This window comes from Papilio polytes, unplaced genomic scaffold (genome assembly GCF_000836215.1).
Source record: "Papilio polytes unplaced genomic scaffold, Ppol_1.0 DF824303.1, whole genome shotgun sequence".
Classification (NCBI taxonomy): Eukaryota; Metazoa; Arthropoda; class Insecta; order Lepidoptera; family Papilionidae; genus Papilio; species Papilio polytes.
Genome location: NW_013524901.1, coordinates 2,005,981 through 2,031,332, shown reverse-complemented (window position 1 = coordinate 2,031,332; position 25,352 = coordinate 2,005,981). Strand labels below are relative to the sequence as shown.

The 25,352-nt window shown below is 32.3% G+C and overlaps 5 protein-coding genes across 8 annotated transcripts in view; 3 read left to right on the top strand and 2 right to left on the bottom strand.

Moving 5' to 3' along the window:
• Positions 1–691: 691 nt before the first annotated feature.
• On the bottom strand, positions 692–4,043 carry LOC106101400 (V-type proton ATPase 21 kDa proteolipid subunit). Its single transcript, XM_013280633.1, has 2 exons — positions 3,260–4,043; positions 692–2,058 (listed from the first exon to the last, which is right to left on the bottom strand). Exon 1 carries the CDS (start codon positions 3,897–3,899, stop codon positions 3,282–3,284), a length of 618 nt encoding a protein of 205 aa, XP_013136087.1. The 5' UTR covers positions 3,900–4,043; the 3' UTR covers positions 692–2,058; positions 3,260–3,281.
• Positions 4,044–4,444: 401 nt separating this feature from the next.
• LOC106101385 (protein dispatched) lies at positions 4,445–8,773 on the top strand. Of its 2 annotated transcripts, XM_013280621.1 has the most exons (2): positions 4,445–4,672; positions 4,782–8,773. In XM_013280621.1, the coding sequence occupies exon 2, from the start codon at positions 4,904–4,906 to the stop codon at positions 7,991–7,993; it is 3,090 nt and encodes a 1,029-aa protein (XP_013136075.1). In that variant the 5' UTR covers positions 4,445–4,672; positions 4,782–4,903; the 3' UTR covers positions 7,994–8,773. The 2 variants fall into 2 exon arrangements, with proteins under 2 accessions (XP_013136075.1, XP_013136066.1); XM_013280612.1 differs by having other exon boundaries at positions 4,445–8,772.
• Positions 8,774–9,239: 466 nt separating this feature from the next.
• Positions 9,240–13,478, top strand: LOC106102286 (IST1 homolog). 3 transcript variants are annotated; one of them, XM_013281719.1, is made up of 7 exons: positions 9,240–9,535; positions 9,643–9,805; positions 9,880–10,099; positions 10,571–10,725; positions 11,267–11,401; positions 11,758–11,808; positions 12,469–13,478. In XM_013281719.1, the coding sequence occupies exons 1-7, from the start codon at positions 9,354–9,356 to the stop codon at positions 12,676–12,678; spliced, it is 1,116 nt and encodes a 371-aa protein (XP_013137173.1). In that variant the 5' UTR covers positions 9,240–9,353; the 3' UTR covers positions 12,679–13,478. The 3 variants fall into 3 exon arrangements, with proteins under 3 accessions (XP_013137173.1, XP_013137179.1, XP_013137168.1); XM_013281714.1 differs by having other exon boundaries at positions 9,241–9,535; positions 11,264–11,401; XM_013281725.1 differs by lacking the exon at positions 11,758–11,808 and having other exon boundaries at positions 11,264–11,401.
• Positions 13,479–13,584: 106 nt separating this feature from the next.
• On the bottom strand, positions 13,585–23,398 carry LOC106102021 (phospholipase A-2-activating protein). The gene is made up of 16 exons (XM_013281415.1): positions 23,155–23,398; positions 22,768–23,001; positions 22,333–22,523; positions 21,805–21,946; positions 21,345–21,502; positions 20,880–21,021; positions 20,214–20,394; positions 19,651–19,760; positions 19,171–19,260; positions 17,774–17,938; positions 17,019–17,142; positions 16,879–16,939; positions 16,670–16,795; positions 15,990–16,135; positions 15,582–15,706; positions 13,585–14,713 (listed from the first exon to the last, which is right to left on the bottom strand). Exons 1-16 carry the CDS (start codon positions 23,289–23,291, stop codon positions 14,533–14,535), a joined length of 2,313 nt encoding a protein of 770 aa, XP_013136869.1. The 5' UTR covers positions 23,292–23,398; the 3' UTR covers positions 13,585–14,532.
• Positions 23,399–24,176: 778 nt separating this feature from the next.
• The window catches only part of LOC106101464 (calcium uniporter protein, mitochondrial), a 66,923-nt gene continuing 65,747 nt past the window's right edge, over positions 24,177–25,352 (top strand). Inside the window, exon 1 of the mRNA XM_013280706.1 lies at positions 24,177–24,313. Within this exon, the coding sequence (XP_013136160.1) occupies positions 24,209–24,313 (105 nt within the window). The 5' untranslated portion in view covers positions 24,177–24,208. The remainder of the gene's footprint in view (positions 24,314–25,352) is intronic.

The window sequence follows — 25,352 nt, the reverse complement described above, 5'->3', positions numbered from 1 at the left end:
TTACAGAAGGTTCAAAATTACCTATTTTGGTAATGTTAAAAATGCAAAATGGAAAGACAAATACAGCAGAGAAAAACAAAATGGTAGATACCTACTACAGACACTAATATTATCAAGGCGAACGTTCAGATGGATGTTTCTTAGTTTGTAGGAAAACCACTGAACGGATATGGATTAAATTCGACATAGATGAAGAATTTGGACAGTCTTGAACACATATGCTACTTTCATTTGTTTTTCCGAGCGGACCGAGTCGCGGGCAAAATCTAATCTTACTAATATCATAAATGCGAAAGTTTAAATGGATGGATGTTTGTTAGAGTTTGTAGCCTAAACGGCTGAACCGATTTCGATGATAGTACAGATGTAGAGGATAGTCTGGAAGAACACATAGGCTACTTACTTTTGTTTTATTTTTTTAATTCTACGCGGAAGAAAGCTAGTAGTATATAATTCTTGTTACATCATCAATTTACATGATCACATGACGTTTTCATGTGACTGTAAGGTATTATGAAACGTTCACTTCCAAAGTTTTTTTTTTTATATTATAAGGTGGCAAAGTAAGCGGCCACCTGAATCGATCAAAATGGCAAAGTGACCCCTGCCCATAGATTTGCGAAAGCGGATGCGTTGCCTACCCTAAATCAACGGAAACCAAAGTTAGGGAAAGGAAAAAAATAAAAACACCTTCAAGTTTTAGCTATTTATTCAACATACATAATATCTACATTTGCACAAATATATTATTATCGCATCTGTAAACGGTACACATAATGCTCTTATAATACTTTTATATCTTGTTCTTGCAAAAGTTTGCACTCAATTTGTGCCTAGACAACGTAATCCATAATCATATGGCTTTCATCATCGTCCCATAAAATGGATAATAATTATTTTACAATAAATTAGTAAGATTTATAATAGTGCAAGGAAGCAAACTAATATTTACAATTGGACAACATTTAATATTTCATACAAATATTTTCCAATGATTTGACGCGAAAATCGTAGACGGGTCGCAAATTTCGTTTTATAACACACAAATCGACAAAGTAAATTTGCCATTTGAATTGAAAATCTGTTTGATCTAAGGGATAAAATCTCCATTACATCCTAAACTACGACATGCACTCGACGAATTTCAAAACGTAAACTGCTAGGTTATTTTTAAGCTTCTTAAAACATGTAAGCTAAAGTCAACAACTGATAAATTGGGTAATTTATTTTTATTTAATTATATAGTAGTGTTAACTATATACAAAATGTTTATCTGTTCCAATCAAAGCTTTCACAAATCGTATGATTTCATGGAATGTTTCAAGCCTTATAAAATATGACTAGATACTTCATTGCATAATTTTAAACTATTTTGAGCACCTTACCGTTCAGCAGTTAACAGATATCTAAATGTTGATGTTTACACTATAATTATGTATAGATATATAAATACATAGATAAATTAGTGCTAGAATGCAATTAGTATCTAGTCACATCTACATCGGGACACTGTAAAATGGATAACAACACAAACTATTGATTAAAAGTATTCTAAAACACTCCAATACAATACAGACCTGTTCAATGCACTATCTGACATCTTAGCACAATAATGAATTAGAGAACAAAACTAAAACAATCTTTTAAAATAACTCTATGATTAAAGGGAAAATAATTTCTTACAGATATTATTTACCTTAAGTGAACCAACATAACAAGCCTATGTGGTTTAAATTCATTCAACTTGAAAACAGACTTACAAAACACAAGACTTATGACACAAATATGGTATTAAACCATTAAATTAAAAAGAAAAAAAAAACAATTGAGTAAAGAAAGTGCTAAGATCAGATTATTATTAAAACAGTTGTCTCTCAATTATAGAAATAAATCTCGTTTAAATTTATAAAACATCAACAGAATATATTTTGATTAAGAAGTACAAGAGTCCAACACTTAACATAGAAAACTTCACACATGTTTGATATATTTGCGCTGAGCACTGGCTGTCACAGATTTAAGATTGAAGGTCAAGGCCGGATGGTCCAGTGCTGTACACTGAAACATACAGAAAAATCATGTAATTCATTCTATAGTATTTAATACAAAGGCTACAAAGATAGAGGAAGACGGAAGAAAGTGTGGATGGATTGTGTGAAAGATGATATGCTTTTGTGGATTCAGATATGATGGCTGCTAGAAATGTATCTAAGAGCAGCACATGCTGTGCTGACCCTCCATAACATATAAGGGCAAGATGGTGATGCTGAGTATTTCAAATGACAGTTTTCTTTGCAGAATTACATCTATGAATTTTATCATTTCAATCTTTTTAAGTAATTCAGTTGAATATGAATCAATTCAGTGTCTTAACATGACTGAACAAAATTGTAGTTTAGTAGAAAAGAGTGTATGGATTTGTTAAATCCAATGGGCTTTTCCACAGGCCTAAGGCCTAAGGTACCCATAGAATGGCAGTACCATTATTTGAATTAATCTATTTTTCCCCACATAGAGGCTCACAGCTTAGCTGTACCATACTTAACCAGCCAGCCAGTTCCTTGTTTGCCACCTAATGATATATAAAAAAATATGGGTTGGGAGAAATAGCAGTAGGTTCCCACAAGACCAAGACAAGAACCTTACATTAATATTTATAATTTTTTTACTGCTTAAAAATGTTACTTCATTCAAAAGAAGCATATAAGTATCAAAGACAGGATTTATCAAGGTTTTAAGTACCGCAATTATCTAATTTAAGGAACTTCATATTGAAAGAAAATAACATTATTGAATCTTGATTATGTAATATTTTTTATTGAATTTGGCAAAAAAAAAGCTTTCATAAAATAAACAAAACTGAACATAGACATAGATTCAATTGAAAATCTACCTCAACTGTTACTTCTTTTCAAAAATCATAATCCTTCATCTAAAATTTTCATTGATGTTTAACTAATTGTGCCATGTATAATTAGTGTAATGAAATTAAATGTAATCAAAATTTTCTTTAATGAAATTGAGATAAATATGATGAGAAATATGAAGAAAGGGGTAACATAGATAAAGTAATCAGATATTGACACTAACTAGTTTGGAGCACATCTGAGGCTCTATCTAAGGTGAATGGGACTGATATTATCTTGCGGTGGTTGCTAACTTCACTTTGAAAGCATAATAATGTCAAACAAAGGTCTTAAGTCAGTTTAAGTACTAATAGTTATTCTAAAGTATAAAAGTAAGATCAAATGTAACTTACACTTATCTTCAAGTTTCTTGAATTACTGGTTACCCATTTTAACCTTTGACGTCATGTAGATGCCGACGATGAGGCCGAAAAGACCAATGGCTGATCCGAAGATTTCTACAATCAGGATCTTCACAAAAAGAGCTGCATTGGCGGCATCCGAAAGGGCCGCTCCTGATCCCACAATCCCCACAGCGATACCGCAGAACAGGTTCACTAGACCTACGGCGAGCCCAGCACCGAACATCACATATCCGGCCATCCAATTCTGTTGCTTGATGGCTAAGTCAGTTAAGGGTTCCGTGTACTTCTCGAGCATTCCAGACAACACGATTGCAGTAATTAAACCGTAAATGGCCACAGCTTCACAAAAGATGACGGAGATCAAATTCTTAGTCTTGATACGCGGAGCTTTGACACCTCCTCCGACTATGCTCACTCCCGTCGTATGGATGCCCATAGCCGCGCCCACCACGGAAAATGCTACTGCAAAAGCTATTCCCAACGTACCCCACATGTATGGGGACGTGTTCTCCAGGAACCATCCGAAACTGATTTGCTCACCTTTTCCATTCAGGACATAGTACATAGAAAATATCGGAATGACAATTGCCACAAGGAGCACCAGCAAATACGTTAAGAAGTACCTCATCTTGGATGATTTTGAGTCAATTGGAGCTGCTGAACCAGAAGATCCCAAAAGGGACGGCCTTTTTTTTCTCCAATTACTGCCTTGACAGAAAACTCAAAACGAAGAAGTCTTGTGATCACAAGAGTCCAAAGACAAAGAAATTATTGCCGTATGTAAAAAATTAAAAGACTAAAAACTCTATTTAAATCTTTGATTATTTCTCTCCTCGTGACATAATCAGGAACGAAAAAACTTATATTGAGCTTCTAATAGTTTTAAATGTTCTTTTTGAAAGCAAGCTTATGTTGCGAAAGGGTGGAAATAAACTTGCCGAGAGGTATTACAATGACCCAGTTCTTATTTACAGCAAAATCAATGACCGATACTCGAAAGATTCTGTATTTTTTTCCAACTCAGAGTTTACTAATTTACCCAAATTTACAATTAAATATCATTGGCTTTTCAGATATAAAATTGATGAATATCGTAAAAATCTCTTCCACTTTTAATTTATTATCTGTTTTTTGGACAGCTGATCCCTGACAGACCTTTGAATCTATGATGACAATAGACAATAGAACAAATGCGTCATTGTTTTTCTCACCATAAAAACATTCCGATTTGCAGAAGTTATTGAATGTAATGACAAAAATGTAGATAGATTTGAAACATATTTTCCGTTTATTTTAATAGAACGTACCAGTCTCACTAATCCAGAAGAATGACTTGAGAAGTAATTATGAGTTCTACGGAATCGCTGCACAAAAATGTTGACACTTTATGCCAGGTTTATTGTTCGTTACTCGTACCTTTATATGTTTGTAATAATTGTTATTTTAACAATTTTAACTGTGATTCCTTTGATATGTCATGAGTTGCCGTCATTTTCGGATCCCATTGTAGGATTCGAAACCAGAGGAACATTATTGGCACGTCGCTTTATTGCTTGGGAAAATCTCATCGACGAAACAAGGCCATCTAAACGGCTCGCAGTTAACCCTAAAGAAATAGCCGATCAAAAACGTATGAACCATACCTATCACAACCGAATTCAGAATAAAGGAAAAATAAATCGTGAAAGAAATAAGAATAAAGGTCACAAAAAGAAGAAACCAAAATTCTATTCTACTGGTATTGAAAACAAAATCGAATCTAATAATTCTACTATACAGAACACAGAAAATGGTCATGTTCATTGGGGATTTGGAAAAAATGTTTCTTATGAAGATGAGAATGTAGAAATGTTGAAAAATCATACAAGGAAACAGTGGGTATCTTTAAAATCTATGCAGCGCACTCCTGACAAGATTCATCACAATTATGCAACCGGTATGTGTGGAGCTCCTGTTTCTGATTATGCTCATTTAGTAGTTACTAACACTGAAAATTCATCAATGTTAGACTTTGAAAATGTTCAAAAACTATGTAATTTACAATCTCTTCTAGTTCAAGTAGGTGGTAAAGAATATTATAAGTTATGTCAAAGATCTATGCAAGATGAGGACATGTGCTGTCCAGTATGGAGTGTTCCAAATTATATAGCTTTAATGTCAGGCAAGATTTCTTGTGAAAATATTACAAAAGATGATGTTACGAATGCAGTTGTAATTATAAAGAAATGTGCCAGTTATTTTCATGACTTCAAATTAATGGCATCATGTGAATTAAATCAATGTAGGGTACCTAAGTATTGTTCACAGTATGATGCTGTATATAATTTATTATTTTATCTAATAGATGATGATGCTTTCTCTCCACCTCTGTTTAATAATACATTTGTGAAAAATGTTATGGTCTTTCTTCCACTTGCATGCAGTAGTACTGCTCTTCCGTATTATCAAAAATTGCAAAGTTCAAATTTATCTTATGATACATTGAGAATTCCTGCCATGGATTTTGGATTGAAGAATGCACTTTTTGATTCATGGATAATACAGGATACATGGTTGATAGGATTGGGGGGAATATTTGTATTTATATGTGTATGGGTTTATACAAAATCTATTGTATTGACTGTACTATTGTTCATAGCTATAACATACACACTCGGTGTTGCATACTTCTTATATATTTACGTATTCAATTTAGAATTCTTTCCCTTCATGAATTTATTAGTGATAGTTGTTGTGATAGGTATTGGAGCTGATGATGCATTCCTTTACGTCAAAATATGGAAGATGATCAGCAGTCAGTTGATACGTGATAATATTGTACCCCAAGATAGTGAACTCATGGAAATAAAAAATATTTCCAGTGCTGGGGAAACTATTCTCATACAGATACTTGAGGAGACTTTAAAACATTCTATTCTTACAATGTTTATTACTACATTAACAACGGCTGTTGCATTTTATGCGTCATACGTCAGCTATATACCAGCTATAAATTGTTTCAGTGTATTCGCTGGTACCGCAGTGTTAGTTAATTTTTTTCTTATGATAAGTTGGTTGCCAGTATCCGTGTTTATATTAGATGTAAAATTGTACTCGACAAGTAAAAAGCCATGGAATATTGTGATTTATAAAACTATAGATGAAATTGGAGGAGATATCAGAGTTGTATTGAATAGATTTATTATAGCATTTGTAACAAAATCATACATAGGTATTGTAGTAATTTTGGGTGCTATAGGAGTTGGTAGTGTTGTTGTAGTTTTTTACAACCCTGGACTTAAATTACCAGATACAAGACAGTTTCAGCTGTTTCAGACATCCCATCCTTTTGAAAAGTATGATATGGAATATAGAGAGAAATTTCTGTTTGAAAGATTTGGCAAAGATTTAGGAATTGGTAGTAAAATGCCTTTAAGGTGGATTTGGGGTGTGAAGGCTCTTGATAATGGTAATCACATGGATCCAGCATCAACTGGACATTTAGTTTTTGACACAGAGTTTTCCATATCATATCCTAAGTCGCAACTGTGGTTGGCAGAGTTCTGCAGAAATATAAAAAGCCAACCATTTTATCAACACACCCTAGGTCCACTACTGCCCAATTGTTTTATTGAAAGCTTCAGAATGTTCATGAGTAGAAGATGTATTGATAATATTGATAAAATAAACAGAACACCGTGTTGTGAATCTTCAAGATTTCCATATACAAAAGAAATTTTTGACTTTTGTATTTTATCAGCGATGGAATCATTATATCAAACTCCTAGGGAACTTTTTATGCCAGGAGTGGCTGGACCTAAATTTCTAAGGAGTGCGAATCCACCCAATGTGTCAGCGATTGTGATAGAATTTGAAAGTGTCATTCCATATTCAATGTCTTACACTGCAATGAATAATTTTTTCGAACAAGTTGAGAAATGGACACAACATCAACTGTCGTCTGCTCCCTCGTGTATGCGTAATGGTTGGTTTATATCGGACTTGCAGTTTTATGATTTACAGAAAACATTAGCAAGTGGGACTATCTTGGCTTTAATATTGTCTGCTAGCTTAGGGTTTATAGTACTTATCCCGGCTACCTGTAGCTTGATCATCAGTATTTGTGCGTTAGCAGCGATGGTATTCTCATCTACAGTTACAATAGCCATCTTAGTGTTAAGTGACTGGAAATTAAATGTATTAGAAAGTGTAGCAATATCAACATCAGCAGGGTTAGCTGTAGATTTTAGTCTTCATTATGCTTTAAGTTATACAAATGCTGGTGGTACAAAGTCTACCAGAGTTAAATATGCATTGACAGCATCCTCTGGTCCTACTGCAGCGGCAGCACTGACCACAGGGATTGCTGGAATATTTTTATTACGATCAAATTTATTACCTTATTCCCAAATTGGTGCTTTTCTGGCGCTAATCATGTCTGTCAGCTGGGTGTATGCAACCTTTTTTCTTTGTTCCCTCCTGCAATTAGTTGGGACAACTTCAGGAAAGGAGTCTGCGGCTGAAGATAGAAAAACAATCTCTCGCGTTAGTTCCATATGTTCAGGAGTGCCAAATTTAGAGAGTCATGAATTAGAACATTTGGCAGACAGTAATCGCACAAATATCACGCACTCGCATAGTCCTTCTAGTGTTAGTGCTACCACTGTAGTTATTCATGATGACTGCCAAAATTCGCTCAGTAGGTTTGAGAAGAAACATAGTATTGATGTAGACAATGACTGAATGTTTAGATTATAATGTGACTATCTAAGCACTCAAAGTTTAGTGTATTTTTGCAATTCAGCAGTATTATTTTGACTTTATACTTTCTTGACCTTTTGTAATGTACAGTGATTGTAACGTTTTGTAAATATATTTACTATTTTATTGTTAAACAACAACATTTAGGAATTATTGTGACAATAAATAATTCACACAGACAATATGTAGAGGGAGCTTAGCTTATTAAAATTTTTGTTGCTTATTAATAATTTAATTTTAGATTCAATTTTGTACTGTATTGTATTGGTATGTTATTTAAAAATTCTTTGTCAATTTTTGGTGGTTATTAAAATGCTAGGTTTTATATACAAGAACAGTATTAACCAATTAAAACAATGGTTCCATTTAGTAAATAATAGATATAAGTTGTTGACTTTATGATTTTATTTGTATAATAATGCAAACAGTTAAAAATCCGTTCTAAAGTGATATAAGGTTATTAAAACATCAGTATATTGTTAAATAAATATTTGATATATGCAAAAAATGTATCAACTGTTTAAATATGAACAAAATTATATTTTTGTTACAAATTTATTGAGCCAATTTAAGAATGCATATTATACTTGTAAGCCTAATGATCTGATAGTCGTAAATTATGCTCAATGGTTGCATTTTCACAATTTTAATAGTAAATATAAATGTTTTATGTTGAATCTCTAATATTAACAGTAGTGTTGTATGTAAGTGGACATAATATCTATGTCCTGTATTATATGTGTACTTAAAACTAATTACATTACGAAAGTAAAATAAAATGTTACTTTTTCAAATTGCTGCTTTAATTTACCTCAAAATCATGTAAATGTACTCAGTTATCTGACAATTGTTGATATACTTATCAACAATAATGTAAGATAACAATATAGTTGGAGAAATTGAAATCTAACGATATTTTCAACTTAGCGGTAACAGACATACCATAAGTTCTAAGTTTGATAGTAGCTCAAGTGGTAGAAATGGTTAGTGTGGTCATGCTATAAATCGCATTCGCATGTGCTATCTCTAACTATTTTGATGTATTCTTTATTCTTAAAAGTTATTTGGTAATATGTGCTAATTATCAATACATTTATCTTTATTTAAAACAACATTAATCCTACAAAATGGATTTTACAAGCCTCTCGTATTTGTATGATAATAAATATTATTAACTACAACAAAGTATGCGTACGTGGAAACAAAATAGACATGTGTCAAAGTTAAATGTCAAAATACAAACCATGATTCCTTTTCTATGATTCATGCAACAAACAAATGAGTTAAATACGTATTACTCATCAGTAGTTTTGTGATATTAATTTGAAGCAAAGTTAACAAAATGTTTTCTACAAATCCGAATTATACGAAGCTCAAAACTCACTTAAGGCTGGCTATAAACCGTCTTAAACTACTCGAGAAAAAGAAAACTGAATTAGCTCTAAAAGCTCGCAAGGAAATTGCGGAATACATAGCTGCTGGTAAAACTGAACGTGCTAAAATCAGAGTGGAACATATAATCAGGTATTTTATACAATTTATTGCATTACATACGGTTTATGTAAAGTCTTGTGTAAGCAACTAATTATAGAGTTTCGAGTCTCAGTATTTTTTAAATTCCTTTGTTTTAGAGAGGATTACATAGTAGAGGCAATGGAGATAGTTGAAATGTACTGTGATCTAATACTAGCAAGATTCGGTCTTGTTACTCAAATGAAAGAATTAGATGAAGGCTTAGCTGAAGCCATATCAAGTCTTATTTGGGTTGCGCCGCGAATGCACACTGATGTACAGGTAATAAAAGATTTTATTAGTTTCTTTGTAGTCAAATGGCAACATGTTTTTACAAGAAAAAATTATGTTTTTAGGAGCTTAAGATTATTTCAGATTTATTGACAGCAAAGTATGGTAAGATATATGCAGATGCATGTCGTAGTGAAGATGTGAACACAATAAGTGATAAAATGAAACACAAGTTGTCTGTACAGAGTCCACCCAAGATACTAGTCGAGAGATATTTAATAGAGATTGCTAAGAAATATAATGTGGAATATGAACCTGATGAACAAGTCATGAGAGAGGAAGAAGGTGAGGTTTTAATTATGATTTAATTCATTATTGACTGTTATAGTACTACTTAACCCTTAATTCAAGTGTCCACTGTGACAAACAACTAATAAAAAACAATGTACTGAGAATATGTAAGATTTCGATTTTAGTGTCTTGGCAACATATAACATTTTTTTTTTCTAAAAAAAAACTCTGTCGCATTAAGGGTTAATAAAACTACACATAAATCAATTATTTATATCTATATTACTTTGTTTTTCCCCGTTTTATTTGTCATGTATAATATAAAAAATTTAAGCATGTTAAAATTTAAATATAACTTAGGTTGGTTATATCACATATTATAACAAATATAAGAAAAGTTTTCTGGATTTTGTGTAATTAATATTCACAGCTTTTATGTCATTGTCTTTATTATTGCATTTTTTAAACTTTGGTTTTAACTTATACATGTTTTACAAATGTGTTTACAATTTACTTTGTTTTCAGGTCGAGATGCTTTATTAATTGACATCAATGGTCCACCGATGCCGCCAGGGTTTATAGGCTTCCCGTCGCAGCCTCCCATGCCACAGATGCCTTCCATGCCCAGCGTACCCACTCTGCCTGGACCTACTGTACAACCATTCTCTTATCCAACAGTTGTAAGTCACAAACTCAATACCTGTTACTACCCTAGTATTATCATTTACCACGAAATGGGAAAAAATTCCTAATGAGTTGTTGGATTTTTCCAGTTTGCCCAATAGGAAACTCCCTTTACCTTGTATTGTTTTAAAAATAATCAATAATTACAATGTTGAAAGGCTTGGTCTCTGGTCATAAGAAAATTAATAGACTATTTTACTCCCTGTATGTACAATCAGGGAATCTGTTGGTGTTCCACCTTAAAATCTACAATTGTTTGCATTTTTGTGTGCATTTAGATGAGAAACAATAAAAAATAGATTGCAGCTATGAAAAAAGAATCTGGTAGTGGTTCACTGATAATTGCTTTTTATTTCTATTGTTGTTGCATCTTACTGTTATCTAATTAGTTATTTGTTAGAGCTGGATTATTTATTGTTCTATAAGTGGAACACCAATAATGTCCGCTACTGTACAATTTTAATTGCGAAGTTTTTTTGTAGTAATTCATATTATAGTAGTTACTATTAGGTATTTAATTAAGTTTTTGTATAGCAGCCATCTGGAGGCAAAGCTGGTGGGTTTATAGCAACCCCACCAGCCAACTATCCGAGTGGCCCGAGTGGGTCACCTATGAACTACAACTTGCCTCCCGGAGTTGATTCTAAGAATCTGAGCAACAGCTTCCTTCAGGTAAGATTTTTGAATGGTTTTATACTTTTTTTTTTTAATTTCCATAACTATTTTAATGTAGACTTACAATTCTCAAGTGATTTTTAGTTTTTAGCTTAATTTTTTCATATGAATCTGCACATTGTTTATTTCTACTTGGCAACTAATATGTAATCTCATGTTATATTTCCACTGATGTGACCCCAGTTATAAGATGAGACTTAGTAGAAATAGGCATTTATAGTTTGATTGCATGTAATTGATCTTTTTATAGTTATGCCAATACAAGTAAAAACCTTGCGTATTCACGTTTATCGTCATAAGCAAGCGTTGGTCAATTTTGTAGAGCGAATATTACAATTTTTTTTTATTTACAGGAAGAAATGCATAATCTACCGCCTGCTTATGATAGTATTGCACATGATATGGTAATTTCGTTTTTTATTTACTTTTTGCATATCCATTAGCTTTTTTAATATTTAGCAAGTATGTAGCGAACTGGCCTTTCATCATTCATAATTAAAATAGCTGTCTCTGTGTGGCATCATCCGCATGACATTATGAAAACTTTATTTTATTGTTCTGTGAGTTCATTTGCTTATGCCAAATTAGAAATGTTTAAATGGCAACAAAGTCTTTAGCCAATGGCTTAACAAATACTGTTTCCATAGCAACCTTGCTTTTTTGCTATTGGCTTGTAGTTTTTGTCCCTTTCTGACAATTTTTTTTTTCTAATTTTATTAGCTTAAAATATATAGCCTAGCATGTCAAAAATGTAGGGCTTTATAGTAAAAAACGAGTTATTCAAAAATATGCTGTGCTTACTGATGTCCTACATAACAAAGCGAGAATTTTATTATATTAACTACTAGCTGTTGCTCGGGACTTTGTCCACATTAAATTAAAAAATATAGCTAGTAACTGGCGCTATCTCGTGTCGGAGGCCAAGACCTACTTTGGGTCACTGCGCCAACGCAGGAAGTAACTGTGAAAGGATTTTTGGATTCGGCCCAGTATTTTTGTTATTTCAATACATACAAAGATACAAATAATTGTAATCACTATAGATGGATTAATTTTTATTCCAGCCGGCGCACGTGCCAACACCACAACCCAGGTCCCGTGTACCACAGAACTACTTCCCGGAGCTACCAGAATTACCATCGGTGCCATCGGACCTACCACTACCATCCGTACCACACAGCAATATTACAAACACTTCAAACGACTCTGCTACTGACGAAATAGATTTTGAAGATCTTAACCGACGCTTCGAGGAGTTGAAGAAGAAAAAGTGAAGTACTCAAATAACTAAGCACATTAAGGGCAACCCTTAGTGTGATTTCACAAACTTACCGGTATATTTTGGCACGTCGCTAATAAGAGTATGCTTTTGTCCGACGTGCCAACTTAAATGTTATATATACAATGCTTTTGCTATAGGAAATTCCATAATAAGTTCTAGCTTTCTCATATACCTTTAGTTGTTTTTAAGAAGATAACTTAATGTTCTACACCTGCTGACTTGGTTCTTAGACATGAGGACCTTAGAGAGAAATAAATAAGGGTTTTTATAGATTTACTTTGTATTTTGTCTGTACACATGAAGTTACATTGGAGTTTCGTTCACATTTTAGCCACGATTTGATTTAAAATAATATGGCTCATTTAATATTTAAATGAACCTTTGCGATTTTCCATACTTTAGTTTTGCGTTAGTTTTTTAAGCTTGCTACACACGTTCATTTTAATTAACCATTTGATAATTCAGATAAATCTATTGTTTAAGTAACACTGATAAACAGTTCTAGTTTTGTTAGATTTATTATTATATTATATTAGATTTATTATTATTATATATTTATTATTTAAACGATTGTACTGTTCATATAAAGAGCGTGTGTAGCGGGCTTTATTTCATGCCTTTATATTGAAACTTGACATTTCCACAAAATATTTTGTTTTCTTATAGTATGATGGCTCCACCGTTGAAATTATTGTAGCGTCACTTTATTTCGCCCAAGTTATAAAATAAATTGAAAATGTAATACATTTTTAAAAATAGAACAATGAAATATTTGAAAGGACGAAGTAAATTAAAAAATCATATAAATTGTATGATATGATGAAATATTAATATTTTTATTTAATTGAGCATTATTTTAGTTTGTAATATATATTTAATGGTCAAACATTTATTTTTACTGTTAGATAATTAATAAAACTAAGTTACATTTTTTTATAAATCACAATGCTTTATTGATAAAGTAAAAATGTTGAATCTACAAAAATTAAGTCACACTCGTTAGTGGTCACTTAGTGTAGGTTAAGTGACGATTAAGAGTGTTTGTTGTTTATTTCATTTAAATGCGAAGATATAATAAATGTTTATTTTAAGGACATATTTTGTACTTTGAATTTGATTATTGTAATAAATTTATTTAATTCTATTTTTGAATGCTTACTACAGAAACACATATACAAAAAAAAAAAAACTAAAAAGACTAGAAATAAACGGAAATATGTGCTTGTGCATTGAAAATCCTAAATAGATTGAATTATGGGTGATATTAAATTTTCCAAGGTGCATAAATGAAAGATTTATTTCCCTTTTCGTTTTACATTTATTGCTGTTGGTACATTAAAAACTTTATTTTTTTATTCTATTGAATCAATTATAAATTATGAAAACAAAAACTTTTTTTTATTACCTATTACTTGACCTATTAAAAGCTGATAAACAAGGCGTTGCATAACCGAAATACAATTTATAGCGACCAAAAGCCTTGATCTTTGGACAGGCTAAAAGCCGTGGTACTTTGTGCTTATTAGAATTCTGCCATTTTGGATGTTGGAAACTCGACTTGATAAATTTTGCAATTGGCGCTTATAAATAGGAATAAAGCTAAAACTTCCAACCTGTCCAGCGGAATATAGAGATAGTCACTAAGGAATATAAATAAATTGAAGTAGAGGCATTTTAGTCTGCTTTAATATACGTAAAGTAAGTTCATATTGTTCGTAATTCCGCAAGGGTTTATTTCTTGATCCGAAATCCGATTATCGGTTGTACAAATTGCATCATAGTCTATTCTCAATTGAAAATTGCTTTAAAAATAGCGGGAATATAAAATTTAATAAGTTTTGTAACTTCATAATAAACTGATAATTTCTTGAGAGCAGAGCGATATTTTCTTAATGTTGGCATCACTGGATGTCGTGTTGCAGTCATTCTTCAGTCTGTTGTGAAGTTGTGTGTTTGTCACAATTTTCGTTTGTATTGGAAGTTTTTGTGGAGATTCAGCTAACAATGTACCTAAAGCTACTAGACCCCTGTAAGAAAGAAACATGAAAATTTAATTACAAAACATTTTGTTAGATATTTTGGGAAATTTTAATAGAAAACTTCTTTCATACAGAATAAAAAGAAATCTTGGTAAGTAGCCTATATGTTCTTCCAGACAATAATCTACATTTGTGACAAACATGAATATTGGTAGAGCCAGTTTTTAGATACCTTCTAAGAAACATCCATCCATCAACCTAATTTTTTACATTTTACTTACTAATATAAATGTAAAATTTTAGATAGGTATTTGTTAGTTGTAGACCAAACTGCTGAACAGATTTCTATGAAATTTAGCTTGGAGTATGAGAGTATCTCTCTCAAAGATGAGAGTTTGAAAGAAGCTACATTTTTTTTATTCCAGGCGAGGATGTGGGCAACCTAGTCTATACTAATATTATAAAGAGGAGATTTGTATTTTTGTACGTATTGTAATAATTTAAAAACTACTGGGTCGATTTCAACTTTCACCATTAACTCTCAAATGCATGATGATGCATTTATACATCAGTCTATTCTTCCTTACTCAATAGACTATTTTGAAAATAGGTTTTTCTCTTTTTTTCCTTAATCTATGTTCAATTCACTACCCTTTTCAATTTACAGTATTTAAAAAAAAAATCGTGCATTTAGAGGTTAAAAAGCTACGATTTGAGTGAGTAACATAGGCTGTATTTTTAAATTTGACGCGGGCGAAATCGCGAGCAACGGCTACTACAGTAAAGAAGCGAGCCTATCATTTCCTCAAAGATCTGTAGTTCCTCTGGTGTTGGACATCCATACGTTGTCGACTGCCTTTGTGTTCCCGTCCCTCCCCCCTTTTATTATAAAAAAAATACACTTTATAATAGTTACCTGAAGTAAGCCTCATTGTCAGTGAGCGAGGTGAGCAGCTGCACCAGGCAGTCGGCGAGCTCCGCGCTGTCGGGCTGCTGCGCCAACGCCACGCACAAGTTCAGGAGCAGCGACGCCGCCGCGATCTGAAAGTTCACGTGGAATTAAAAAGCAAAAGTAGCCTATGTTTTCTTCCCAACTATCCTCTATGTCTATACCAAATTTCATCGAAATCCGTTCAGCCGTTTAGGCTACAAACTCTATATTTGGCTATCGTTTTGATTGTTTTTTACTATTTTTCCCAATTAGTAACACAGTAAAGGGTACATATATTTTTTTAAAATCGGACGTTTAAGTGTTTTTTTTGGTATGGTGGGGGGGGGGGATCTTCAAATACCCGTCATTCTGAGGGAAAACAGGGTTTATCACCTGTGCGTTATTATTGAGATGTGTGAGGCAGATGAGGCAGTGCAGGATGGCGTCGCGCGCCGCCAGTACCAGCATCTCGCCCGCCAGCTCGCTGAACGCGTTCACCAGCACTCGCATCGACAGCATCTGGTTAGCTGCTAAATTATCTACAACAAAACAATATCTATACTAATATAAAAGTTTAGATGGATGTTTGTTAGAGTTTATAACCTAAACGGATGGACGGATCTTAAAGAAATTTGATATAGACGTAGTGGATACTCTGGAACACTTTTTCAATTCCGCGTAGACGGAGTCGCGGGCGAAAGTTAGTATAACATTAAAATAAATCTACTCCTCCATAATATGGACATCAAATTGTATTTGACTACTAAATTATGGTGCAACATAAAAAATCGAAATGGCCGCCATCACAAAATGGCGGACTTCGTACAAACATTCCAATATGGGTCATATGAAATGACTTAACATATAAAACACTGTTAAATCCAAGATGGCCACCATTAAAATAAACATCTATACTAATATTACAAAGCGTAAACTTATTTGCTATGTAGGATAACACCAACATTCATATTTTTAAAATAAAAATCTGCACAAGTGTAGAATTCGCTTTGTCTAAATATCCTGATTATAGTAACACCAAATCAAACAAGGATTAAAAAAATTGTAAAACAAACCTGGACTAAGTAGAGAGAGCAGATATTTGACGAAATTGGGTCCGTATGTAGTGTCAAATATCTGTCCATTTATCTCCTTCCTTCTTATTGCTAACCGTGTCACATCTAACACAGGGAATAAAATCTCTGAAAAAAAAAATTAATTCACGTAACATTTATATTAAAAATTCCGATTTGTTTTTTTTAAAGATATTCAATATCATATTTACCTTTTGGCCATTCCAACATTTTTTTCAATAAACTAATTGTATCGGGATTGAATGTACTATTCTGAAATCAACATTTTAATGTTTATTTTTAAATATATATGTTATTTTATTTTTCAATATAAAAAGTAAAACATACTTACCATTTCTCCTAATTTAACAATACTTTCTAGCTGTTCGTCTGTGAAGGTATTATTTCCATCGCCAGTCTTACTGTTGAATTCTTTTAACTTATCGTATATTGCTTTTAGATTTGCTTGATCGAATCTGAAAATCATAATAATACTATAAATGGGAATGTTTGGATGGATGGATGGATGTTTATCAGAGTTTCCCTAAACGGAGGAAGTGATTTCGATGAAATTTGGCATAGACGTAGAGGATAGTCTGGAAGAAATCATAGAGTACTAAGTTTTATTTTTTCATTCCACGCGGACTGAGTCGCGGGCGAAAGCTAGTATAAAATAAATTTATAATACACTTTATCTTCTATCTTTAGAGACAGGAGGTATAGCTTAACTGTATAAGTTTTTAATGTAAAATTATAAATTCTCACCGAAAAATCGATAAATGTATGTCGCTGGTATGTACCACGCCAGCTACTGGCATGTGTATTTTCACAGCTATTAATTGCTGTTTTCTATTAAAACGGTTGAAATATAGACATAGAGCGTCGGCTCATGTGTTTAAGTATTTGACTCGTAATCTACAGGTCTTTGGTTCGAATCCCGCTGTATCAATGTGACTTTCGCTTTTCAAATTTTATATATACATAATTTACTCCACGTTTTGATGCCAATTGGACAACATAGTGGGGATATACTGAGCTAGGGATGGTGATGACATAGTAGTTATTTTGTGTGTTTAAGCTTTATTATATTAGGAGAATAACTTTTACCTGATATAAGAATCATGTGGTATATACCGCTTATCGCTGGCTGCAGGTGCGGTGGTAGTGGTGTACGCGCCCGCGCCCGTGAAGGGGTCGACAGCATGGACAGTGCGCGTCGCGGGCCCAGACCCCGGCACGTAGCGGGACTCGCCGGTGAACGGATCTGCATAACTGAACATTATGTTAATTACTAATTGTTTATCGCGGTTTAGTTCACGTGAAATAAAAAAAATATATTAAAAAAATGATGGCTTATGTTACTCACTGATAACTTAGCCTTTTAATGGTAAAAGAATTTTTAAAATCAACCCAGTAGTTTTTGAGTTATTTCAATATATACAATAATACAAATCTTTCCTCTTTATATTAGTATAGACTAACTATTGCTCACGTCTTCGTCCGCTCGGAAATAAAAATCGTGATAAAGCCAAAGAGATTCAAAAAATATATATTTTTTCTAACACAGTGAGGTGGTTTTCATCACAAAATGATGATCATTTGAAATATTTTTTACATAATTGATCGACTTCCCAAAAGAAGGAGGTACTCAATTTGTCTGTTTTTTTTTCTCACTAACATTATCTATTAATGGATCCTCTAACCACATATTATTATAATTAATTATATTTAAATTAATTGGCAATATTTTATTTTGTAACACTGTTTAGTTTATAAAATATTGAGTGTATTATAATTTTCTAAAATGTTCTATAACATTTCAAAATGAGGTAGCACTAAACTCGACAACTTTTATATAGTTTGTCTAAATAAGATAGATTAGTTTGTTAAATGACGCATATGAAGTATCGAATTCAATTTGTATAAAAGCAAATGCCATACTTAATAGACAGGTATCGTAGTGACGACACAAACACGCATAGCGAACAATTTTGAACTATCGATATTCGGTTTAAATAATTATGGAACTCAACTAAAATTATTATTTTCTTATTCAATAACTTAGAGGACAATTCTAGTATTGATTATAGTGTAGAGAATTTAGCGATGACAGATATAATAGCGAAATCCAATTCGATTACGTACCACTGTAGTAATAATAAACATTTATTTTCCTTCATTATTTGTTATGGTCATTATTAATTTGAGAAAACAGTGTTTCTTTTTAATTCCAACTTGTATAAGAGTAAAAATCGAAAATCGATAAGATTCATGACTGATTTTACACAACCCATCCCTATTAAATTTGAAGTGAATTGTCAAACTAATCTAAATTATTTAGACACACTATAGTACCTTTCAGAGAAAGTACCAGCGAACAAAATTTTGTTCATTATGCCTAGTCTATACATTTCTTAAATGACTGGTCATAATCATCTTTAAAGTAGTTAGATTATTTGAAATTATTATGAGAATTAAGAAATATATAAAATCAACTTACTCACCCGTTACTGGGCGTAGGCAGCGTATTTAGTTTTGCATTCGTTATTATAAAATTCGCTACTTGTTCTAAATACACTTGGGGTAGATTATTTCTGAAAAAAAAAATCAATATTAGTACTTATCAAATTCATACTTTAGTGGTACTTTATATGTGTAAATACTAGCTTTTGCCCGCGACTCTGAGTGGTATAAAAAAAGGTAAGTAGCGTATGTATTCCAGACAATTCTCTACTATTACAAATTTCATTGACATCCATTCAGCAGTTTAGACTACAAACTTTCGCATTTATAACATACTAGCTATTACTCGGGACTTTGTTCGCGTGATATTAAAAAAATGTAGCCTATGTTACAAATAAATTACCATTCTAACAATGAAAGATTTTTAAAATCGGTCCAGTAGTTTTTGAGTTATTTCAATACATACAAAAATACAAATCTTTCCTCTTTATAATATAACTATAGAGGTAAGAAATATTTACTTATGTATGAAGGCTTGTGCCGCTACCCAGGGGTCCTCAGTCTTATTGAAGGGCAACTTGATAGGAGGCGCGCCGTCTTTTATATCTACGCTGAACACATAGTCGTATTCCTGAAAATAACATTTAGAAACATTAATTACAATAAAGATTTGAAGTTTTTTTATTTTGTATGGTTATGTAATATATTCACAAATAATAATAAATCAACAATCTCAGAATACAATTGGGTAGAGGGGAGAAAATACTAGCAGTTGCTCGCGACTTCGTCTGCGTGAAATTAAAAATATAGCCTACTAGCTTTCGCTCGCGACTTCATCCGCGTTTAATTAAAATATAATATAAAACATAGTCTGAGTAACATAACTCACTGACAGCGTAGCTTTTTAAGGGTAAAAGAGTTTTTAAATCAGCCCAGTAGTTTCTGAGTTATTTTAAATTTTTTTCTTTAGATTATTATGAGTATTAGAATAACAGTATAAATAATCAAATAAAAATAATACAATTTAGATCATTATAAAATTTAAAAAATGCATTTAAAGTACCAAAAAGCGAATAAAACACACCTTTCCTTGATACATAGTCTTCCCTTCAGTGGGAGGTTGCGCGCCCATCACGTCGCCCACTTCATTCCACGAACACTCCGCAGCACTCCACGAGTAACACTTTACGTTTGTACCACGTCTAACTAACTTTGTCTGTCCGTCTGTCTTGCCCGCTTCTAACAATACTTCTGGCCCTGGTATACTGGAAATAAATATATTTTTAACCCTTAAATACACCATTATTTATTTTTAAATACCATAAATTGAAAATAGGTTAAGGGGAAGAAAATGTCTTTTCAAAATAGTGCATTGGGTAAGAAAGGAAGTCTTTTCTTGCTTTGATGTATGCATTTCGTCATGCATTTAAGGGCTTAACCATACAAGCTGTCACATCCCCGCTGAAGGGCTTGGAGCCCTAAGTTAGGGGTGAATTTAACCAATGCTTGCATAGATTTAAAAATTACTAATATCTATGTTTTAAGAGCAATATGTTGACTTAGTCCATTATATTTACACTTGCTGTTAGCTGCATGACTTTGTCCAAGTAAAATTGAAAAAGAAAGATAATAAAATAGCTTTTTAAAAGTTCAATACATTCAAAAATACAAATCTTTCCTCTTTAAAATGTTAGTATACATGAATTAGTTTACTTTCAAAAATGGTCATAGTCTCAATATTTTAACTTACTCTGAAAGTTTATAGCCTCCGATTTCTTGTTTAGCCGCAAACTGCATTTTCTCCACTTCTTCCTCAAATGTTTTGATGGTAATTTCATCAGCATACCTCGCAGGGTCCTTTGTAAATACTCTCACTACTCCATCACTAGAACCTGAAAGTAACATAGATTTTTGGATATTCCTTTTTTTTAAATGTCAATTTTGCCTATAAGACACAAATATTTAACTGTCCTAAGAAATGAACAATATTTGGTTTTACTTTTCGATCACATTCTAGTCTTCAGATTGTATTTTACATGTCAAAATGTGAGGATAGTACCAAAACCCGAATTATTAGCATAAAATATTTGTAATATTTCAAATCTATCACCATTTAGGAATGTCATTAAGATCTGTTAATCCATCATTAGCAATTATTTGTATACTTCAATCATCAATTATATAAATAACATATAACAAGTTAATTTTTATTTACCTGTTACAATATCACCATTGTCCAAGCATGCGACACTCCAAACAGATTGCACTGGCAGGTGTATCTCTCTAACACAATCCCCATTAGACCACAACCTTACTGTACCATCCTCGCCACATGTTGTGAAGCTATTAGGCACACCGGGATTCACACAGATACTGGAAAATATTACAAATCACATATTAAAATGGTATTTTTGTGTATGATACCACATAGTCTTGTCAATTTTTTTTGAGCCATAATCTGATTTGTCTACTTTTTAAAAAAATGGACTAAAGCCTATTTGATTTGTAAATTAATATACACTTTTTACCAAAATCATTTTTGAAAATAGAGAGGTTATCTCTATGTATATCAAAAATATATTTACAATAACATTAAAAATCTCTTTCAATTACATTTTTTACTGGTACCTTTTTTAATATTGGGTCAAAAGCAGTTATTAAATAGTAAAACTAACCTATAAATATAATTTGAGTGTCCGTAATAAGTATTAAGTCGCTCTCCCTTGTTAGTCCACAATCTGACAGTGGCATCATTGGAGCAACTCAGAAACACATCAGCTGTGGCCACGGCTAGACCTCTCACACAATCTGTATGCCCTGAAATACACATATACCTATCTTAAAGGTAACATTTTTTCTACTAAGGTCTAACAAATTATTTGCAATTAAATATAGTAAAATACCAAACAACCATATTACAAGTCTTTCTAGTTCAATCTACAAGAAATTAATATGTAGATGCAGTACCTACTATAAATGGACATATGTACAAATAATGACACATTTTCTGTCAACCCTTCCACACTAAGTTCCCAACTTTTTCCATGTTAACAAAAGGTGTTTCACAATGGACTGATCAGCCCACTGAATGATCAAGCCAATGAGAATCTTTTCCCATTGGGCCAATTGAATCCATACAATGGGTGCAACCTAAAAGGTGGGTTGATTGGCCCAATAGGAAACAGTCATAACAATAATCTTACCTGTTAAAGTTGAGATACCGCTACCATCTTTCTTCCATAACTTAATGGTCTTATCGGCTGATGCAGTTGCATAAGTCCCATTACCAAGTTCCACAATTGCCCACACAGCAGCTTGGTGGCCTTTGAGTGTCAGTGGTTCTGAATGAATGTTGTTGATATTCCATACCTTTGCTGTATTATCCCAACTTGAACTGAAAAATATTTCAAAATGTGAAAGTTTAGATGGATGGATGTTTGTTAGACGGTATATCCTGAATAGCTCAATGTAATTTGGCACAGATGTAGAAAGAAAACACATAGGCTAATAATTAAGTTTGTTTTTATGCATGGACAAAGGCATGGGCAACAGCAAGTATTTTTAAAAATGGCATAATCACATCTGAGTGGAATTAAAAATAAAATTTAGAAACACCTGATATTTAAATATGAAATTACCTTAATAATATCCCTGAATCTCTACTGGTTGCAATATTGCATACAGCATTTTCATGTCCTTTTAAAGTTATAAGAATTGTTCCATCTTGCAAATTGTAACCAATAATTGTATTGTCATTGCTGCCTGTTATAACTAGACCATCAGGAAATGCTTCACAAGGTGAGAACCAGCACACGCAAGATACAAAGTTATTGTGCCCTTTGTATGTTACAACATTTACGAAATCTTTCACTCTGTGGAAATACAGGAAGTTAGTTGTATTTATTTGTTGCAATTATTATTTTAATTTGGGCCACACTATGATGCATATAACCTGATACAAATATGAGCATATTCTAATTGTATTTTTCTAACACTTTTTAACACAACTTAAGAGTAAAACTAACCCTTCCGGGTGCCATAATTTTGCAGTTCTATCCCGGGAGCCCGACAAAATACAAGATTCTTTGGTTATTGCTACACATCGAACATCAAGTGAGTGCCCACACAATACGGCACTAAGTTTATAATCAGGTATAGCCATCGGAAAGTATTAATTACGTGAAAAATAAGCACAATGATCAAATAACGGTAAATCGCTTTTTCACTTTAAACCGCTATGAACATTGAACAATGGCCGAATAAGTTGTCTTGTCATGTTGACAATTCTACAAATTGACATTGTCATACTTTCACAGATAAAGCAGAATCACATAGATTAAAAAATTGGGCCACGGCTGAACGCGATTAGCCATCTCTTCTTATTTTATTGTATATTTAACAGTCATGGCACTTTCTTGTATGTCTATTAATTTTATTTATTTACAAAGTATATTTTGAGAATATCGAGGCCGGCCGTAATCATTTTACGAACATTCAAACCTTCTTTATTAGACAGTACAAAAACAAATCCTAAAAGTCTTTAAACATACCTAGGTTAAGGATTTAGAATATAATAAACACATTGTAATTTATTGCCAATTATTAGAAGGTAGCAAATCTTATGTAGTAGGTTTAGGGTTTAGTAATTTAAACGCACCTTTGACCACTTTTGACATCTTTCGTAATGCCAACATTGTAGATGAATAAAACGCGCGAAATTATAAAGGGTCTGTTTTTCATTTTCAAGTAAGTACTAATTTTTATGTTTAAATACAACTTTTCATCTAGCTTCTATTAAAAAAAATACTTTTTGAATGTTATTAACATCTTCCTAAAAGTTTGAATGTGAGACTGTTCTTTTTAATATTAATAATTTAAAACGTGAACAACGATACAATTTAACAATAATATTTTTACATGATGCTTATATTCATGCGTAAAGTATAGTATTTTAGCATATCTTTTCGTATTATAAATGTTTTATGGCGCCAGAGAGACTAATCGCTGTATAATTTAGTTATACATATACATACCGTAGTAGTCATTGCTCTGCGAAGGGTGTACACAAGTAGTGTAAAGATGGCGTCGACGGTGTGTGTTTCTAGATGCCGACTCTTAGCGAAATTAGAAATAAATCGTGGTTTGTGTTTATCATCAATATTTAGGGATTTGTCTAATAGCAGAGTAAGTATTTAATTTTTTTTGATGTATTATATATAAATATCGTATTGTTTCATAGATTTTTGTCATTTCGGCACAATTTTTGTAGGCACGTGTGTATAGATAAAGATATTTATTTTTAAAGTAGCTGTCAAATGTCACTAATTTTTTGTTTTTTATTTTTCTTTAATTTTGATTCTATTTAAGAAGAATGTTTATATTTAAGGGACTGTCTTTAGGAATAAAAGTTAATTTTGTTCAGTTATAGATAACGGCAGGCTTCAAAAAGTACAGTAATTCAAATAGAAAGCCGATAAGAGCCTCTTTCAAAGTTGCTAAATACGAAAACTTTCTTGATTGTCATTTTTTTTGACTGCTTTAAAGTGTTAAGTTAGTAATCATGTGATTTCAAAGTATTTTATGTTATTTCCGGTATTCCAAAAATTTTGTATCAGTTAAATATATTTATTGGGTTTTAATTATAAACTAAAAAATAAATTATTCATTTGATATGATTATTTTAAAAATTAAGTAAACTATGAAACTACATGCTTCTAGTTTTGGACATTTATTCCTTCATATTTGGATTTCTTATTTCCCATTACTAGCTTAACCCAGAAGGGAGTGTCTATGAAGATTATGTTCATTTAGTAGCTTTCGGCCGCGACTTCGTCCGCATATAATGAAAAAAGTCAGATGCAAGTAGCCGGTGTGTTCTTCCAGACTATCCTCTACATTTATGCCAAATTTGATCGAAATGTGTTCAACAGTTTAGCCTACAAACTCTAACCAACATCCATCCATATAAAATTTTCGCAATTATAATATCAAGTAAGATGTCATACATGTAATAAAAATGGTTATTTTATTATTTATCTGGTCATAAATGGCTGAACATCCACTACTAAGTATCCTTTGAACTTCTTGTTTAGTAGAGAAATCGGTCTTGGAGTAAAATAGCTAAGAAGAAAACAAAGTACCTTCCATTTAACTCTCTAATTTAAAAACTATTAAAGATTGTAATCTCATCTTGTTTATTTGTCCTTTTCTATATTAGCAAAAT

Coding starts and splice junctions, on each gene's coding strand:
- LOC106101400 (XM_013280633.1), bottom strand. CDS start 3,899: ATGAGGTACTTCTTAACGTATTTGCTGGTGCTCCTTGTGGCAATTGTC.
- LOC106101385 (XM_013280612.1), top strand. CDS start 4,646: ATGTTGACACTTTATGCCAGGTTTATTGTTCGTTACTCGTACCTTTAT.
- LOC106102286 (XM_013281714.1), top strand. CDS start 9,354: ATGTTTTCTACAAATCCGAATTATACGAAGCTCAAAACTCACTTAAGG. Junction 9,806..9,879: donor GAATGCACACTGATGTACAG/GTAATAAAAGAT, acceptor TTATGTTTTTAG/GAGCTTAAGATTATTTCAGA. Junction 11,809..12,468: donor ATAGTATTGCACATGATATG/GTAATTTCGTTT, acceptor TTTTTATTCCAG/CCGGCGCACGTGCCAACACC.
- LOC106102021 (XM_013281415.1), bottom strand. CDS start 23,291: ATGGCTATACCTGATTATAAACTTAGTGCCGTATTGTGTGGGCACTCA. Junction 21,503..21,804: donor CACTCAAATTATATTTATAG/GTTAGTTTTACT, acceptor AATATTTTCCAG/TATCTGTGTGAATCCCGGTG. Junction 20,395..20,879: donor GGAGGCTATAAACTTTCAGA/GTAAGTTAAAAT, acceptor ATTTATTTCCAG/TATACCAGGGCCAGAAGTAT.